This window comes from Nicrophorus vespilloides, unplaced genomic scaffold (genome assembly GCF_001412225.1).
Source record: "Nicrophorus vespilloides isolate i.1.1-1 unplaced genomic scaffold, Nicve_v1.0, whole genome shotgun sequence".
Lineage (NCBI taxonomy): Eukaryota > Metazoa > Arthropoda > Insecta > Coleoptera > Silphidae > Nicrophorus > Nicrophorus vespilloides.
The window spans coordinates 1-16,284 of record NW_017095894.1 but is presented as its reverse complement, the minus strand read 5'-3'; the positions used below and the strand labels follow the sequence as shown (position 1 = coordinate 16,284).

Here is a 16,284-nt window from a genome sequence, read left to right as displayed (position 1 = left end):
TCCCGTTCGATACGCTGAGAAGTTCGTCGACGGTTTTCGCCTTCTCGATCTTGCCATCGGTGAAGGGTGTCTTGATGTCGGATGCAGAAGTTTGGGGCTCCATGTTCAAGGAGGCGAACGCAGCGGCGACGATGTTGTTCGTGCTCGACCTGCTGACACGATTTGTTTCTGCATTTTTCAGTTCCGCCGAAGCCGTCGAGTAGGTCAACCTGTTGAACACGCCACTACTCTTCGAGACCCTTATCAAGGCCCTACTGATCTTGAACATATTTTATTTCGCAATCTTCAAGTATCTCTACTCTCTCTTAAATATAACCTAAAAGCAACAAATGAAAATTGAATTGTCAAGAGGAAAAGGACTAAGGAAGGAAGTTTGTATACTGACCGACGATCTCGAAAACGCACATCTATCTCTTATTTTTATGTGTGTATAATTATTATTTCTCCCTGTTTTCTCTGCGCTAATAAATTCTCATCCGATCATCGTCAAAAACGGTCATGACATAACCTTGATTGCACCGACCCGAAGTTGGCTGCAATCTACAACTTTTTATTGGTTAGATCATCGGGGGCCGGTCTTGCTCTTGCTTTTGTTTGCTAAGATTAATCCAATTTCACGCTTGTAATTGAACGTGTATATAAATATAATCAATCGATTATCAATTCATTATCGACGTAATCATGGAATCAAAGTACGATTGTGCAAGTGTGTGTCGACAATCGCAACTATCCACATTATATAGTCAGAGCTGTCAAGTGCAGGTAACAATAACAACATAACCTTGCATTAGATATAAATTATTGAAATTCTCTCTCCTCATTAATGTAAACTACACGAAAAAAAACTTTCTAATCCAATAGATTCGAACGCTGCCCGAGGTTATGATATGTGACGTGTGAGATTCCATGCTGTTTGCTGGTGAAAAGACAAGACAATTAAGCTGAAGATGGCTTTCAAGATGTTGGATGAGATTTGTGCAGTGTTGGAGACGTACAAGGGCAGGGACAAGGTAACAACAACATTATCATCATCATCAAAGTTGCAATTAATCTTTTTTCTTTTTTTTCGTTTGTTCTTGAATCGATGCAGTTTTTAAGGACGTTATGTTATAGCACGAAGCTGATCGGCGGTTTGGCAGGGAACGAGGTGGTCGCCAAAAGGTTGCTGGCGTTCAGCTCGAAGATGTCTGGGACGAGGGCCGTCCTGAGGCTGCTCGACGATTTGCCAATGCTCAAGTACAATTTGGAGTACGGATTGGGCGGGGAGGAGCCTGACAAGTTGATGGCTTCATTGGGGGTGGTCACGAACGTCATCGACCAAATCTATTATCCAATCGAGAAGATGAGCTGGCTGCTGGAGCACAAGCTCATCGATGGGAACAATGGTGGGGCTTGGGATACGGCGAGTTCTGTTTTCTGGGTTGCCTCCATCTATTTTAGCCTAATGAGGTCTATATTAGTATTATTATTATTAAGTATTTGATTATAATTTCTTTATTTTGTAGAAATTTGAGGTACGTCGCCGTCTTGGAGAAGCACAAGAACTGCATTGGATCGGTCGCAGATAAAAGGCGAGACTTTTATAATTACCTTTTTTTTTTGCAACCAACTAATTTGAATATTTTTGAATATTAGGGAAACGCTGGAGAAGTTGCTGCTGAATCAAAAGTTCGAGTTCCTCACCTGCATTCGCCTGTCGCTCGATCTGGTGCACGCCATAAACACGTTGCCGAAAGGTTACCTGTGGGGAGAGAAGCTGAACAACTGGCAGGTGGGGCTCATCGCCTCCGCCTCTTCATTCTTGGGCCTCTACCAGCTGTTCGCGAAAAGGCAAATGAAACAGTAACAACAATAATAATAGTAATAATAATAATAAATGGAAACAACTATTTTTCTACTCGTCGTCCTCAAAAAAAGCAACAACAACGTATTGTTATTATTATTATTAACATTATTTTATTATCTAATTCGATTAAAGAGAAACGCTAAGGGAATAAAAACAAAAAGTTTATTATTTGAAAAGCGAACCGACCAACCAGCCTCGGGTAACCACGCACCACATCGGTTGCTCTCGGCAACGAGAGGCGTGGCCCCCGAGAGAGTGGGGGCGGAGCTTAAATTCTGGGAACGGCACTTGCAACAACATTGTGCATACAAACATATAAAAAACAATAAAAACATTTCACAACTATCTAAATCTAAACAACAAAAGGTAACGTGTTTTGCGTGTTTGCTGCCGTCGCTGCGAATGTTTCGGAAATTGCATTAATAAAACGAAATCACGCGATTTGTTAAAAACGATCGATCGTATCCGTTAAAACCTATCCGTCACAATCATCATTTGGCCTCGTGTTTAAAAATTCGCGTCGACCGATCGAGGCAGCACATTTCCGAAAAAGCCCGATCATCATCAACAACAACAACAGCAGCAATACGTGACACGTAACAACATTATCAACATCTTCAAGTGACGATAAAAAAGAAATCAATGGTAACTTGGCTGATGATCTCTCATTCTTTTTATGATCACTTGACACAGAGAGACAAAGAGGAGAGTATATTAAAACTATCAGGATAAAACAAACGGTAAGAGGTGTGGTCTGTTACACATAATGGGTGGTGTCACAGTCTTATAAAATGGAACGCAACTTAAAAAAATGTAAACTAAAACTAAATGAAAAACGATGGAATGGGCGTGATCTATCTGTAGAGAAGGATGGTTGGGGGAGTTTCATTATTTCATTTTTTTAAATGCACACACTTCTTTCGTGTCTTTCTAGAAACAGAGATCGAAAGGATATTATAGAGCGACGAAATGATGCATGTAGTAATAATAATCAACATTATTTTTTTAATTATAATATCAAGGATAGAACTTATATAAAAGAATATAATAATCAAAAGTAAACGAAACGAAGGCGAAAGAAAAAACATACAAGTAGTAAGTAATACCTCTTACATAATATTATTATTTTTTTTTTTTGTAATTTTTAAAATTTTTGAAAACCGTTTATTATTAATATATTTTTTGTTCGCTTTCCTTCCTCTTCTCCTTCTTAATCAACTTTTTCATATATATATATGTATATGCCGAAATACATACATACATAGCAGCGCCAATCATGTGTAGTTGTTATCATCATCATCATTATAATGGGCGCGACAAAGAAAGAAAGAAAAAGTACAACAAAAAAAATTAAAACAAAATATAAATCAGGTACCGAAAAATCTTTGAACCATTAAACCGTAGCCTGATCATCAACAGTGAATTTCTTACGTTAGTATTGTTCTCTTTTTTTTTGCATCTTCTACCAAAATTTTCATACCGTTTTTCTTCAATAATATTTTTTTTTATATGTATATAATAATAATAACCGAATACAAATATACAGTTTCGCGCGGAGACTGTATTGTAAAAGAAATCTTAAAAATAGCGTATAAAAAAAATTTACCCAAAAAATATCCATCAGCAACAATTATTAAGTAATTAAAATATTTTCCAAACTTTTTTTCCATATTATTATTTTTTTTTTGCTTTTTTTTCCGGTTTCTTTAAATATCAACACTTAAAACTAACACCTAGTTATAATAATAATATAAATATATTATGAAATTTCCGTGACTCGCGGTTCGCGTTCATCCGGACACGCACGCTGCTGCCCACCTCTTCTAGAGGGGGGGGGAGGTTTGGCGGCGAAAACGTCCGGAAATTGAAAGCGAAGTAATATAGAGATAAAAACACATATTAATATTAATAATAATAATAGCTTATTTTTTTTTCCTACTTCTTCACCTATGATAATGGAAACTGTTCCAACTTTGTGGGTAATCAAAGAAAAAAACGTTTACGTAAAACAAATCGAGAACAAGCGAACAACAGTCTGAGAGGAGGAAGTAACGCCCCTTTCTCACCAATCGTCATCAGAGGAGGATTAGGGGCGTTGCAGATTGATGGATTCTATTTTACATATTAAGTCTCCTCGTCTACTTGTTTCGTATTGTTTGTTTGTTTGTTTTTCGTTAGGAACTTTCAGAAGCGCTACGCTCGTTCGGCAGAAGCGTAGTAAGAAGCTGAGTTAAAATTCGTTAGAATGACGACACCCTGTCACGAACGACGGTTCGAAGTCGAAGGTGTCGCGTCGTTTTTGAAATATCTCGTTTAAATTATATGTATCTATATATACACATACGAGGCTTGCGTATGCCTATACATATGCAATACATAATAAACTCTCACAAAACAGTTAAACACTATGTAGTAAATTTGATAAGAGAAATAGTAGTGAGAGATAGTTAATCAATTGTGTTAGGCATACTTGTTGGTTAGTTTAGGGTCACGTTGCCTAGGCCCATGATGGTGCTGTTCTTCGAGTTGCGCATCATCGGTTTGTGGTGACGAAGATCACCGTTGTGTTGCCACTGCCAGCACAGGCGGCAGAAGTACTGGAAGCAGCTTATCTCGCGGCAGAAATAGGGTCCTTGCTGGACAGCGCACACGGAACAGAGGGTGTCCTCCAGATAGGGATCGATCTGCACCTGAGAGAGTAGAATACGGAAATGGTCAGCAACAATTTGACCACACACATCAGAATAGTGTTTTTATTACCTTCTTGGTGAATTTTGCAGTTTTGATCTCGATGAAGGCTGCTGCAACGGCCCTCATGTACGAGCGTGGATTGTTGAATGTCACACGACCAGACCCGATCGGATATTTGTACTTGTCGGTATCGATTCCTACAAGAGAATCAGCATTAGATCACAACTCGAAAGATGGGTAAATTTGAAATATGTACCTGCATAAATGACGCCTTCGAAAAGATCGTTCATGATTTTAGCTAACCCTTCCGCGTTCAACATTCCATGCAGAGCGCCAACAAAGACCGTCTTGCTGGCATCCAGTTTCTGCGATGTGCACTTGGTGTAATTGGAGTCGTTCAGAATCCAGGGGATGACCTGAACCTGCTCGGAGAGAACAACAACAACAACAACATGTAAGTTGAATAGAGTTACTACTTTTGCTCTGTGCTAATCGTACTTCTTTGGCCTTCATGCGTTTGGAGGAGATCTTGTAGTACCAATTTCCACTGTTCGGGAACTCCTTGGTGCATTCCTGCAGCAGCGCCTTAACGTTTTTCTCCGACTCGAAGATGATGTAGACGTATCCCTTCGGTTGCGACGCCTGCTTGTCCTTTCCCGGCCACTCGACGCGGATCTGGCCGAACTGCTTGAAGGTCTGCACCAGCATTTGCTCGGACACGTCCCATGGTACTCCACCCAAAAACACCTTACTTGAGTAACCGATAGGCTTGGACGTGCGCACCGGTAGTACGCCGCTCCAGGTACAAGTTGCGTCGCACACGGCCGCCGCGGACCGGTGGAAGCGAGCGGCCCTGTCCAGGTGCAAATTGTCTTGCAGCGGTACAATACCTAGACCGTTATTCCTTTCCCATCTATCAGACAATTGAGATGTGTTGTAGGAGCATGTGGGATTGAGCAGCGTGTTCAGCAACGCGGGGGGCTGCTGCAAATATTTGAAAGCCTGCAGGGCCTGCAGGTTCTGCAAGTTGTTCAAGTCGATTTTGTCGCGCAAATCGTTCGCGTTCAGGCAATTGCAGCCGAACGCTTCATTCAAAGTCAATGAATTCTGTAAAGAAACAAAAAAAAACGAAATAAAATTAAATGCAATTCGCATTCAGCATATGTATATATGTACCAAAATTTCGGTGAGGCTGCCATTAGCTCCAGATATGGCACTGTTATCTGATTCTGTAGGCGAATTCGAGCGAGAATTCGTGTTCAAAAGTGGCTGATCCAAGACGGCCGGACTGTTGCTTCCGCTGCAGTCGCTAAATTCAAAAACCAAACAATGTAGCGAATCGTGAATTAAATATTCTACGTGTAGGAGGGAGAATGGTGAGGATCGCACGAACCTCAGAGAGGTGCTCCTCAAGATTCCTCGCTGATAGAAGTTCGGAGGTGCGGAGCCCGTAGACGAACCGACGCTCAGCGGACCGTTGTTCTTCATCGATCCGGAAGTGACCGAAGCGAAGTTGAGTAACTTGTTATCGCCGTTCTTCATCTGCAAAAAGAGAATAATACAAAAATTTTAAATTGTGTACAATAGGCAACCAACATAGCGGCGCGAAGTTGGAAGCGAATTCGAATTTTTGAATGATGAACAACAACAAAAAAAATAGCGAAGTGTGCTAGATAGCAAAAAAAGGACGCGTGAAATTTGTTTTTTTTTGCGATAGCACACGTACCGAAAATGGCGGATCTGGAGAATATGTATTTTTTTTTTTGAATAAACTCAAATAAAGTAAAAACGTTTTATATTTTCAGGGTGAAACTAACCTGGAAATTGGCCGTTGCGGCTGGCGGGGTGCAGAGGCTCGAAGAGCTGCTCCCGAAGGAACTGCCGAGGAGACCCCGTGGCGAGTTGAGACCCAGCAGATCTGAAATGGACATCGTTTCACCGGCCATTCTTTCCACCTTATTCTTCTACTTCTCCTCTTTCGGACGTTGTGAGAATGTTATACAAAATAACGCGCGCTCGCCGCACACAACACACACACTTCTCTTCCTTTACTGTTAACGAGAGCGAAAGAGAATGAACGAGAAGAAATGCGAGAGAGAGAGAGAAAAAAAAAACGATCACTGTTCTGCTTCGGTTTTGTTTCAGCCTCCCTCCTTCACCACAACTTTCAGCTTCGCCTCTATCTATTCCTTCCAGCGGAATTCCTCCAAAATCGGTTTATATGAAAAAGTTGAGAGCCTTCTGCCTTCTTCTAATCTTCTCCAACTTTCCTCGCGGTACTTCCGTTCGTTCGCGCACAAGAAGTGGTTAAGTCAAAAGTGCGCTAAGTCGCGTCCGTCCGGTTCACGTTTATTTCAATAATGGCGACGTGGCGACTGTTTCGCACCCCGGCAACCAATCCGATCGCGTCTCCTCACTTTTTTTTGTTTTGTTTTGCAGTGTGTGTGTGTGCATGCATCTCCATTTTTTTGTTTTTTGTTTTTTCTTCAACCTTCAATACTTTTTGCTCAGCTTTTTTTCCCCATCAACTTCTTTCCAGACCTCTTATCTCCCGTGCACAGACCGAAACTTCATTGTTCGCACACATTTGCAACGAATTTTTCAATGTTTCAATCACAGAAACATTAAACAATTCAAATTCAAATCGTGCACGCGACAGCCAATCGCATCGCACGTCGTTACGCAACACACGTTACATGTCTGCATTTCAAATTAGAATCAAAGCAACACCAACANATTTACGTAACGTGCGATGCGCTTCAAAAAATGTTACACTTCTCTTTTACGTTGCGCAAACGAAATTCCATTTCTATTACAAATTTGAAACTTTTTTATCGTCCACATTGTGTGTGTGTGCGCGCGTTATTTTGACCATCTCCAAACGTTGATATTAATAATAACAAGTAATTTCTTACCATCGAAATTGAAGAGCGACGGTTGTTGGAACAGAGAGTTAATCGAGTGTTTCTGCAAGATGTTCAGCATCGGTTGCGATTGATGGTTCATCTGGAGATCTCCTTCTGGTCCCAGAAAACGACCATTCTATAAAATTTAAAAACAAACTTGATGAGACTAAATTCATAATTTGTATCGACCGGAAATGCATTTCAAATTCAAAAGTCATTAATGAATGATGTATAAAAAGTATAAAAGTTCCTATTGTAATTGTGGCTTTTCCTTGAGCGGAAATAAAACGTAATTATTGTAATAATATAACGTAGTATGCCACTACTATTATTACTAGTATAGAGAGAAAGAAAAAACAGTACGAATAAGTCAAAAATTGTATTAATAATGAATCAAATTGGTGTGGAAAGTTGAGAAGAGAATGTAATAAAAAATTGAAGGATTATGTAACCAAATTGACTTTCGCGTTTGAATTGTCACTGTCTGTTGGAATTTAAAATTTGATTGTTACAATTAAAATGCGTTGTTATCATCAATATTTTGTAAGGTAAATTACATTAATTGGATCCAAGTTACGTAGATTGTAATCTGAAATGATATCCAATCAGAACGTGTACAGTGTGTTGTATAATGAATGATTGGAATTGCGTTTTGAAAGAAAGAAAATTTAAGATGCAATTGCAGCAGATTAAATCGTCCGGAATTGGAACATATCGCGACATGTTTACGATTCTCTCTAAAATACATGTCGTGTCGTCCTTCATTTCCTTTGTTTTCTTCTGGAAACGCAATTGGCCTACTCCCATCCATCGCTTCCTCGTCTGGTTCGATAGCTGTCCCTCTGCCAAATGGCCACTAAACGCATCATATACAAGGAGCGTGCATACAGAAATTGAAGAAAAAAATAATAAAGCGAAACAAGAAGCGGAAACGCGGACAAATTTACTACGGCCGCCGCCTCCCCTATCTTCAATTGGGGAATTCCGATGGATGGATCGTTGCCATGCTCACGCAATTATCATAATAAAATAGAATTTGTTTGTACTGTTGCTAAGTAACAGCCTGGGTAACGTTAACTTGCAGTTGTAACTAGGTAACAGGTATTTTCCGATTCTGGTGCAGAATAATTCTGAAACTCATTAAGTCTGCACTGGATATGGTCGGTGGGCTCATAAAATGCGACTTACTATCGCCTTTTATTACCGATATATTTATATAATTTCCAAAAACATCTCGAAACCCAAAACAAACAGAAATTTGCGAACCAGCCGAGAACAAAGAGCTCCACTAAGTCTGTTTACATTATCTTCGACTTATCGTTAAGTTTTTTTGGTTTGTTTGTCTTTCTCTTAGTCTCTTATTTTATTTTAAATTTTTCTACGAAACATCGCCGTCTCCTTGTTGCATCATTGCTGACCAGAAAGAAGTAACAAATGGAACGGCGTGTGGCAGTTACTTTCCTACGAAGAAATTGCATAAAAAAAGAAATTTAATAACAACACAATCGGATGTATGTTAATTGTAGCGAGACTAATAAACGCCTTCTTACCACACATACCACGCGGTGCAACCTATCTTCCCTCTTCGTCGCTCGCGTCGCTTAGTTACGTGTGTGTTTTTTGATTTGTTTGGTTTTGTTTTGTTTATTACCTGTTGTCGAAGGGCTGGCATGGTGATCGTCGCTAGGGCCGGGCTTCCTCACTCGACATTCCACAGATGCAACAACAATTCAGCACCAACACCGATTTCTTGTAGAACACCACAACAACAACAACAACAACAATAACCAATTATTCAATTAAAACTTGTCGTCGTCTTCTTTGCGTGGAAGCGGTTCGCTCCGGTCTTCGAACGGTTCTGGAAAAATTGCCGGACTCCGGAGGAGGAAGGACGCGCATCGCAGACTCCGCCCCAAGACCAGCGCCACTCGCCAATTGCAGACGCGAAACCAAAAAAAAAAAACGAAGAAGACCAGCCGACTCGAAAATAATAAAAGTTTGATGACCATATAAGGTAATGGCAGAAACACCGAAGATTAAGCAACGCGTGCATCTGTCACTGCTTGGATTGGTGATCAATGGTGAAAATTAGTGAGGAGATCATTTAGAGCAAATGTGCAAAACAAACGAACATTAGAGATCAGCTGAAGTCGTTGTGTGTTTAAACAGTCACAGATTCAATAGAGAATAATTACAATGTTGAATCAACTTGTTTATTTGTCTTTTATCTCCGGACAATTTTACGAGTCTTTTTTTCAGAAACGTTTCATAAATCAATATTTGGGGATTTCCACGAAAATTATGCATTTCTTCGTTCATTTCGATCATCTGACATTGAAAACGTTCTTATCCTTCTATCGTTGCATTTTAAAATCGAAATCTTTCTTGCAAAGAAGGTTTCGTTTGCTCATAGTTTTTGCTTGAAAAGAACTGATTTGTATATCTTTTGTGTTTCTTCGCCTTTCTTTTTTTTTTTGCAAGACTGTTCTAAAAATAACTGTCTGGCTTGATGTTAAAAATCCTTTAACCTTCTTCCTTCACTTTATTTATCTTCTCTACTGAATATTCTGAAACTGTTGGATGTTGAATGAAATAAGAATGTTAATTTCTGTAGGGTTTACGTATATATTAAACACAAAATTAAATAAATTAAAATATCTCAATGACACAATTGAATGAATCGGAATAACCTGTCGTATAACGTTGCGCTTAAACTGAATTGTTGTTGTTGATGATGATTATTGTTTAATCTTTCGCAAGCGCCGTCGAATCGGACACATCCATGTCTAAGCTCATGCTCATGTCCGCCGTCTGATTGATGCTTCCCGATTGCGTAGGCTCCTCCTCGTCGCGCGTAGACTCCGCCTCCTGATCGACATCCGCATTGAGGGCGGCCTCCTGCGGTTCATCGTAATCGGGTATGTAATCCGGTGCACCGGGATACGCGATCTGATCCTCGGCGATGTGCTCTATCACGTAGTTCAGCATCGTCGAGCTGAAAGTGTCGTCGCGTTTCAGACCGAGAGCCCGATGGAACCAATCCGCCGATTCGTCCAGGTTCTTCGTGAGGGCGTGAACGAACGCGATCGCCGAGTAAGTGCTCGCGTTGTTCGGATTCAGCACCAGAGCCTACAGTTACAATGAACATCGTTACAATTCGTTAAGAGTTAAAGGTGATGTTGTTATAACCTGATGATGATGGTCGAGGGCTTCGTCGTATTTCTTCTGCTTGCGGAGGGCGTGTCCCAAATTGTTGTGCAGCGGTGCCCATCTCTCCGGAATGGGCGTCAACTTCCTAGTGTTCAGTATGCTCAGCGCTTTGTTGAAGTGGCCCTCGGCTACGGAAAAACTATTTTTTCTCACTCGTTACGTTCCGTTGCTGCTTCGTTCGCGTATTACGTACTTGTTATTCTGAAGGGCGATCACCCCCATCTCGTGGATGACGAAGGGATCATCCGGGGCGATGCTGTTCGCCTGCTGGAAGAACTTCTCGGCCAGCTGCACGTTATTCGTCAGACCGCATTCTAAACCTATGTACATCAACGGTAGATGGCATCTGCAAAAAAACACGTAACTCAAGTAATAGTGGTAAAAGTGAAGAGGAAGAAGTTTGTTACCCTTTCATGAGTTGAGAAGCCTTGAAGTAGGCTGCCATCGCCTGATCGTGCTCATTCTCGATGGCGAAGGAATGTCCGAAAGCGAGCCACGCCGGTCCGAAGAGCTTGTCCAAACTGGTGGCCTTCGCGAGATACCTTCTCGCCAAATCACTCTTATTTATTATGTAGTAGTAGCATCCGACCGCGTACCAGGCAATCGCCAATTCCGGATAAAGATCGACGAGTTTATGCGCCAACGTGAATAATTCTAAAGAAAGCAGAAAAAGAGGTTTTTTCACAAAAATACTCGTACTCGACAAAACTTACTGTTGCTTTTCTTAAGTTCGACCAAGCACGATATGTGCACCAGGAGACAATCGCTGTGGTACGGATCCTGCCGCAAGATCTTCTCCGTCAGCTCGAGCGTCCTCTGATAATCGCAATTGTAATACAGCTGCTCGGCCTGAGACACGACGAAATCCAAACTCTCCTCGAGCCTCCTCAACGGTGCGCTCTCCCCCCCGTGATCCAACGTGATCTTCTCCTGCTTGTTGCAGACACCCTCCGCCGAAGAACTTTCCATCGGCGTCACATTCGGACTGTCGGCGAACGTCGGGCCGCACACCTGAGGCGTCGAAAGAACTACCTTCGGCATCACCATGGGTTTAGCATCCAGATGCGTGTGGTACTTTTTCATTTTGCTCCTGTACAATATCGTCACCATTTCAGCTTCCTCCTTGTTGCACTGCTCTAAAATCGGCAGCGAATCGAATAATTCCTCCTCTAAAAATCAACAGGAATTAACAACAATTTCGTACATCGATTCCAAATTACCTTCACTAGCTGATAGCATATTGTGCTGGATAAGATTCTCGAACGCCTCGTAACAAAACACATCGCATTTCAAAGCGTTCCTGTAGCACTCCGACGCCAACCCCCTGTTATCCATGGCCTCCAACACTTGGCCCCTAAGCACCAGCACAGACGATTGTATTTGCTAAAAAACACATTTTTAAAAACAAACTTCTTCATACAGTACAAGCAAACTCACATGACTCAAAACTGATAATTCAAAATCGTGCATATTGCCCCTGACTGAATTCTGCACGAACTCATCCACATCCATCAGGTTCAGGATTTTCAGCGCCTCGTTGTACTGATTCGCCTTCAGCATGCATCTCACAGATAGATTGTTGCACAGTATATCGGTTTTGTCCAAGTTCTGAATCTTCAGCAGATGAGCGGCTCGGTGGTACTGCTTCAAATGGAACATGCACTGGGCCAACCAGTACACGTCTTTGGAATTGCTCACAGTGAGCGCAACAACTTTGTCAGCCCAAAACAGAGCGGCCTGATACAAATGCTACAGATCCAAAAAAAAGAAAAAAACAAGAAAAGAAAAAAAACAATATTTAAACAATTGCAATTTTCAAATGTATCTAGTTATCATACCAGATTCAAATAACTCTGCACCCTTTTCCTATACACATCGACGTCCACAACGCCGTTACTAAAATTGATCATATTTATAAATTTGAATTTATTCTAGGTTATGAATTAATACAATCAACTGTCACGGACAGTTTCACCAATCTAAAATAATCAATTTCTCTTCTTATTCCTTGAAAATATTAACAAATAATTACTTTTCATTTGCTACAGTCTCGTTAATATTATTAATTAATAAACTAATTACAAGTTAATATGAAATAAATAACATTTATAAACACAAAAGTACTATATTTTTGTTATAATTTCAATTTTGGTTACAATATTAATTAGATAATCAATTAAATGTCTTGTTAACTAATTTTAATCATCAATTATAGTTGTGAATGCATAAGAATTAAAGATCTAATACGAATTGTGAGTTTGAAATTATTTTCTAGTACCAACTGTGAGCAGCGCCATTTCCGGTGCATTTGAATATTATACGATTACCGAGGTTTTTTTCCAAACGGATTTGCATCGTTTATTCAATATCTATACTTGCGACAACAATAGAAATGTAAGGGAAAGTAGTTTTTCTGGGAATAAGCAAGGAATAAAGGATTTCGTTCGTTGCGAACTTCGTGGCAGAGGGCGCTCCGAGCGGCTGAATCGAGCAGTATTTCCTGCTCTGTCAAACTATAGTTCTTTTCACAGCGTGTCATGGTGGAGTGAACGGTACGTAATCAGTTCTCGTAGAGTATTTTCTGTTTTTATGGTAGTTTTTAACAACTGTTTATAAATATAAGTGTACTTGGGGACGCTGCAACGGTAGGATGTTCGATATTTAATAGATTCTCGAGATTTTCATGCATTATTTTTGCTGGAAAAACTCGGTTGTATGTTCTGCACCGCATGGTCCCATAACCTAACATCGTGTCGCGTTGTGTTTTGATCTCTTTGCCGTGATTGTATTATCGTGGGCTACTTTTGTTGCAACTGAAAAGTAGAAGGTATTGCGCTTGCATCTGCCGGTATTTATTAATTTGCAAACAACGAGATTTTGAAAAACATCAACAAACTCGTCGAGGGGTTTACGGGTCGCCATTTTTTTATTATTTTCGCGTCGGACATATTTGTTTTCACTGCTACTTGATATTCCTTATGTTATATTAACACAACGTTTTAGAACGTGGTCGAAATTATTTAACTAATTTAATTAACAGCAATTAATTTGATCTGCTACAATCTCTGCAACGTTAACCTTGATAACGTCAACAGATGATGGTTGCAGTTCAGTCTCTAATGAATATGACTATGAAGTCAGGAATAAATTGATTTTGATTGCATTATTTGTAACGAATAGTGAGGTAAGTGGTGTGCTTATTTAATTAGTGGTGGCAAATAGTCATATTCAGTGGAGGTTGTAAACTCGGAATGTGGCTACATGCACCACCTTTGATTAATTCTAGTTTTATTCTCCATCTGTTTTAGATTGTTTCTCCAAAAGAATAACGAGACGCAATGCCACAGAACGAGTATATTGAGAGGCACAGGAAGCTCCACGGTAGGAGGCTCGATTATGAGGAGAGAAAGAGGAAACGCGATGCTCGCGAGTCGAGGATTCGGTCGAAGAAGGCGCGTACCCTTCGCGGTATCAAGGCCAAGATCTACAATAAGGAGCGTCGCAATGAGAAGATCCAAATGAAAAAGAAGATCAAGGCTCATGAAGAAAAGAAGACGAAGAAGCAGACTGAGAAAACTCCTGAGGGAGCTCTGCCTGTTTACCTTTTGGATCGTAATGTGGAGAACAGAGCCAAGGTGCTCTCCAACATGATCAAGCAGAAGCGTAAGGAAAAGGCTGGAAAATGGGATGTGCCTATACCGAAAGTGAGAGCCCAGGGAGACAGTGAAGTCTTCAAGGTGTTGAAGTCTGGAAAGACGAGGAGGAAAGCTTGGAAGAGGATGGTCACTAAAGTGACATTTGTTGGGGAGGACTTTACCAGGAAACCGCCCAAGTTTGAAAGATTCATCAGACCGATGGGTTTGCGTTTCAAGAAGGCTCACGTGACGCATCCCGAGTTGAAGGCTACCTTCTGCCTGCCAATAATTGGAGTTAAAAAGAACCCTAGTTCCCCTATGTTTACATCTCTGGGGGTTATCACGAAGGGTACAGTGCTTGAAGTCAACATCTCCGAGCTGGGTCTGGTGACTCAGGCTGGTAAAGTGGTTTGGGGAAAGTTTGCCCAAGTTACGAATAACCCAGAGAACGACGGTTGCATCAACGCAGTGCTCTTAGTATAATTATAGTGTGATAAGTTATTTTGTATTAAATAAAGGGTTCTTTATATATTGCAAGCAGTTTTATTTCAAGTTTCAAGTCCAACGTTTTATTTTGTTTACATTTTATTTACTTGTGTATTAATTGAATGTTTGTTTATGATTATTTTTGCAGTTGACGACTCCACTAAACAGTAGAAAATGCAGATTTTCGTAAAAACTTTGACGGGTAAGACCATCACCCTTGAGGTCGAGCCTTCCGATACCATCGAGAATGTGAAGGCCAAGATCCAAGACAAGGAGGGAATTCCCCCAGATCAGCAACGTCTTATCTTCGCCGGTAAGCAACTCGAGGATGGACGTACTCTGTCGGACTACAACATCCAGAAGGAATCCACTTTGCACTTGGTCCTCCGCCTCAGGGGTGGTGCCAAGAAACGCAAGAAGAAGAATTACTCTACCCCAAAGAAGATTAAGCACAAGAAGAAGAAGGTCAAGTTGGCCGTCCTCAAGTTTTACAAGGTAAGAAATATTACTAATTATACAACTCGATTCAAATATTAATTGCTTTATGTTTTCTCTCTTGAAAGGTTGACGAAAATGGAAAGATCCACAGGCTGAGGAGGGAATGCCCAGCTGAACAGTGCGGAGCCGGTGTCTTCATGGCCGCCATGGAGGACCGTCACTACTGCGGAAAGTGTGGATACACTTTGGTCTTCTCCAAACCAGAAGACAAGTAAATTTATGTTATAACATATATTGTAATACAAAAAAAAGAACGCCTTCGAGTGTTTGTTTATGCATGTATTGATTGCATATTAAATAAATAGTTGAAGGAGAATTATTATCATGTTTTTTTCTAATTACCCAATGTCTACTATAAACTATATTTGTTCTCTAATATATCGATAATTATAATAAATTAACTTGATAATGAATAAGTTGCTGAAAAGGGTTAGTTTCTAAAATACAATGGTTATGCAACCAAACATACACGTTCAATTCATTTTTACGTAATTATTTTATGCTAATTATAAGAGCATACCTTAATTGAAGAAATGTAAAAGTTTTAATAAATAATCAATAGAATAATTATATCGTCAAGTACCGTTCTAACGAAACAGAGCAATAATGGTTGCATAGGTGACGTAAATCATGTGATAAAGAAAGAAATCCTCACTTCTCGGTCGCTGCATAATCGTAATACGCAGTTGCGTGCTGTTCGAAATTTGAATGTTTAAATAAAGTTATGAAAGTGCAGCAGAATGTGGTTCAATCCAATTAACGTCTGCTGTTTATAAGGCAGATGGAAAGCCGGTCGTCCCTTTAATTAGCAATTAATTCTAAGATGCAATAACAGAATTAACAATAATTAGTTTTCAATTTGAATCGCCCAAAGTGATTCTCAAAGCATTTACATTGTTGTTATTTAGTATTTCAATGTGAAAAATCAATGAAATGTAAAAACACTGCTTTTTCGAGCATTTTTTCAAATTTGAACACGAATTACAGCCTAACGGATAAAACCACAGTAATA

The 16,284-nt window shown here is 40.2% G+C and overlaps 6 protein-coding genes across 12 annotated transcripts in view; 3 read left to right on the top strand and 3 right to left on the bottom strand.

Annotated features, from left to right (window-relative positions):
• LOC108567712 (protein TBRG4) overlaps window positions 1-503 on the bottom strand; it is a 2,384-nt gene extending 1,881 nt beyond the window's left edge. The window contains 2 exon segments of the mRNA XM_017928329.1: window positions 1-316; window positions 386-503. The exon segment at window positions 1-316 is cut by the window's left edge and continues 4 nt beyond it. Of these exon segments, the coding sequence (XP_017783818.1) occupies window positions 1-268 (268 nt within the window). The 5' untranslated portion in view covers window positions 269-316; window positions 386-503.
• A 113-nt stretch (window positions 504-616) lies between these two features.
• On the top strand, window positions 617-2,000 carry LOC108567682 (peroxisomal membrane protein 11C). Of its 3 annotated transcripts, XM_017928297.1 has the most exons (5): window positions 617-762; window positions 862-1,010; window positions 1,091-1,449; window positions 1,506-1,571; window positions 1,636-2,000. In XM_017928297.1, exons 2-5 carry the CDS (start codon window positions 948-950, stop codon window positions 1,844-1,846), a joined length of 699 nt encoding a protein of 232 aa, XP_017783786.1. In that variant the 5' UTR covers window positions 617-762; window positions 862-947; the 3' UTR covers window positions 1,847-2,000. The 3 variants fall into 3 exon arrangements, with proteins under 3 accessions (XP_017783786.1, XP_017783794.1, XP_017783778.1); XM_017928305.1 differs by lacking the exon at window positions 617-762 and having other exon boundaries at window positions 769-1,010; window positions 1,114-1,449; XM_017928289.1 differs by lacking the exon at window positions 617-762 and having other exon boundaries at window positions 769-1,010.
• Window positions 2,001-2,958: 958 nt separating this feature from the next.
• LOC108567772 (cytoplasmic polyadenylation element-binding protein 1) lies at window positions 2,959-9,261 on the bottom strand. Of its 2 annotated transcripts, XM_017928429.1 has the most exons (9): window positions 9,095-9,261; window positions 7,453-7,579; window positions 6,355-6,455; window positions 5,931-6,079; window positions 5,714-5,846; window positions 5,036-5,644; window positions 4,794-4,959; window positions 4,607-4,734; window positions 2,959-4,536 (listed from the first exon to the last, which is right to left on the bottom strand). In XM_017928429.1, the coding sequence occupies exons 1-9, from the start codon at window positions 9,113-9,115 to the stop codon at window positions 4,324-4,326; spliced, it is 1,647 nt and encodes a 548-aa protein (XP_017783918.1). In that variant the 5' UTR covers window positions 9,116-9,261; the 3' UTR covers window positions 2,959-4,323. The 2 variants fall into 2 exon arrangements, with proteins under 2 accessions (XP_017783918.1, XP_017783927.1); XM_017928438.1 differs by lacking the exons at window positions 7,453-7,579; window positions 9,095-9,261 and having other exon boundaries at window positions 6,355-6,911.
• Window positions 9,262-10,061: 800 nt separating this feature from the next.
• LOC108567721 (cell division cycle protein 16 homolog) lies at window positions 10,062-12,609 on the bottom strand. The gene is made up of 8 exons (XM_017928337.1): window positions 12,492-12,609; window positions 12,091-12,402; window positions 11,874-12,036; window positions 11,367-11,822; window positions 11,061-11,307; window positions 10,847-10,999; window positions 10,633-10,792; window positions 10,062-10,572 (listed from the first exon to the last, which is right to left on the bottom strand). Exons 1-8 carry the CDS (start codon window positions 12,561-12,563, stop codon window positions 10,189-10,191), a joined length of 1,947 nt encoding a protein of 648 aa, XP_017783826.1. The 5' UTR covers window positions 12,564-12,609; the 3' UTR covers window positions 10,062-10,188.
• A 517-nt stretch (window positions 12,610-13,126) lies between these two features.
• On the top strand, window positions 13,127-15,589 carry LOC108567739 (ubiquitin-40S ribosomal protein S27a). 2 transcript variants are annotated; one of them, XM_017928378.1, is made up of 3 exons: window positions 13,127-13,205; window positions 14,923-15,269; window positions 15,338-15,588. In XM_017928378.1, exons 2-3 carry the CDS (start codon window positions 14,949-14,951, stop codon window positions 15,485-15,487), a joined length of 471 nt encoding a protein of 156 aa, XP_017783867.1. In that variant the 5' UTR covers window positions 13,127-13,205; window positions 14,923-14,948; the 3' UTR covers window positions 15,488-15,588. The 2 variants fall into 2 exon arrangements, with proteins under 2 accessions (XP_017783867.1, XP_017783876.1); XM_017928387.1 differs by lacking the exon at window positions 13,127-13,205 and adding an exon at window positions 13,275-13,298 and having other exon boundaries at window positions 15,338-15,589.
• On the top strand, window positions 13,154-14,820 carry LOC108567732 (ribosome biogenesis protein NSA2 homolog). 3 transcript variants are annotated; one of them, XM_017928347.1, is made up of 2 exons: window positions 13,154-13,205; window positions 13,962-14,820. In XM_017928347.1, the coding sequence occupies exon 2, from the start codon at window positions 13,992-13,994 to the stop codon at window positions 14,769-14,771; it is 780 nt and encodes a 259-aa protein (XP_017783836.1). In that variant the 5' UTR covers window positions 13,154-13,205; window positions 13,962-13,991; the 3' UTR covers window positions 14,772-14,820. The 3 variants fall into 3 exon arrangements, with proteins under 3 accessions (XP_017783836.1, XP_017783847.1, XP_017783854.1); XM_017928358.1 differs by lacking the exon at window positions 13,154-13,205 and adding an exon at window positions 13,666-13,837; XM_017928365.1 differs by lacking the exon at window positions 13,154-13,205 and adding an exon at window positions 13,866-13,890.
• Window positions 15,590-16,284: the final 695 nt, after the last annotated feature.

Excerpts from the sequence above, each read along its gene's own strand:
- LOC108567682 (XM_017928297.1), top strand. The coding sequence starts at position 948 with ATGGCTTTCAAGATGTTGGATGAGATTTGTGCAGTGTTGGAGACGTAC. Across the intron at positions 1,450-1,505 it reads ATCTATTTTAGCCTAATGAG|AAATTTGAGGTACGTCGCCG; the intron begins GTCTATATTAGT and ends TTTATTTTGTAG. Across the intron at positions 1,572-1,635 it reads GGATCGGTCGCAGATAAAAG|GGAAACGCTGGAGAAGTTGC; the intron begins GCGAGACTTTTA and ends TTTGAATATTAG.
- LOC108567772 (XM_017928429.1), bottom strand. The coding sequence starts at position 9,115 with ATGCCAGCCCTTCGACAACAG. Across the intron at positions 7,580-9,094 it reads TGCCAGCCCTTCGACAACAG|AATGGTCGTTTTCTGGGACC; the intron begins GTAATAAACAAA and ends TAAATTTTATAG. Across the intron at positions 6,080-6,354 it reads CCGCAACGGCCAATTTCCAG|ATGAAGAACGGCGATAACAA; the intron begins GTTAGTTTCACC and ends CTCTTTTTGCAG.
- LOC108567721 (XM_017928337.1), bottom strand. The coding sequence starts at position 12,563 with ATGATCAATTTTAGTAACGGCGTTGTGGACGTCGATGTGTATAGGAAA. Across the intron at positions 12,403-12,491 it reads TGCAGAGTTATTTGAATCTG|CATTTGTATCAGGCCGCTCT; the intron begins GTATGATAACTA and ends TTGGATCTGTAG. Across the intron at positions 10,793-10,846 it reads ATCGCCCTTCAGAATAACAA|TTTTTCCGTAGCCGAGGGCC; the intron begins GTACGTAATACG and ends GAGAAAAAATAG.
- LOC108567732 (XM_017928347.1), top strand. The coding sequence starts at position 13,992 with ATGCCACAGAACGAGTATATTGAGAGGCACAGGAAGCTCCACGGTAGG.
- LOC108567739 (XM_017928387.1), top strand. The coding sequence starts at position 14,949 with ATGCAGATTTTCGTAAAAACTTTGACGGGTAAGACCATCACCCTTGAG. Across the intron at positions 15,270-15,337 it reads CCGTCCTCAAGTTTTACAAG|GTTGACGAAAATGGAAAGAT; the intron begins GTAAGAAATATT and ends CTCTCTTGAAAG.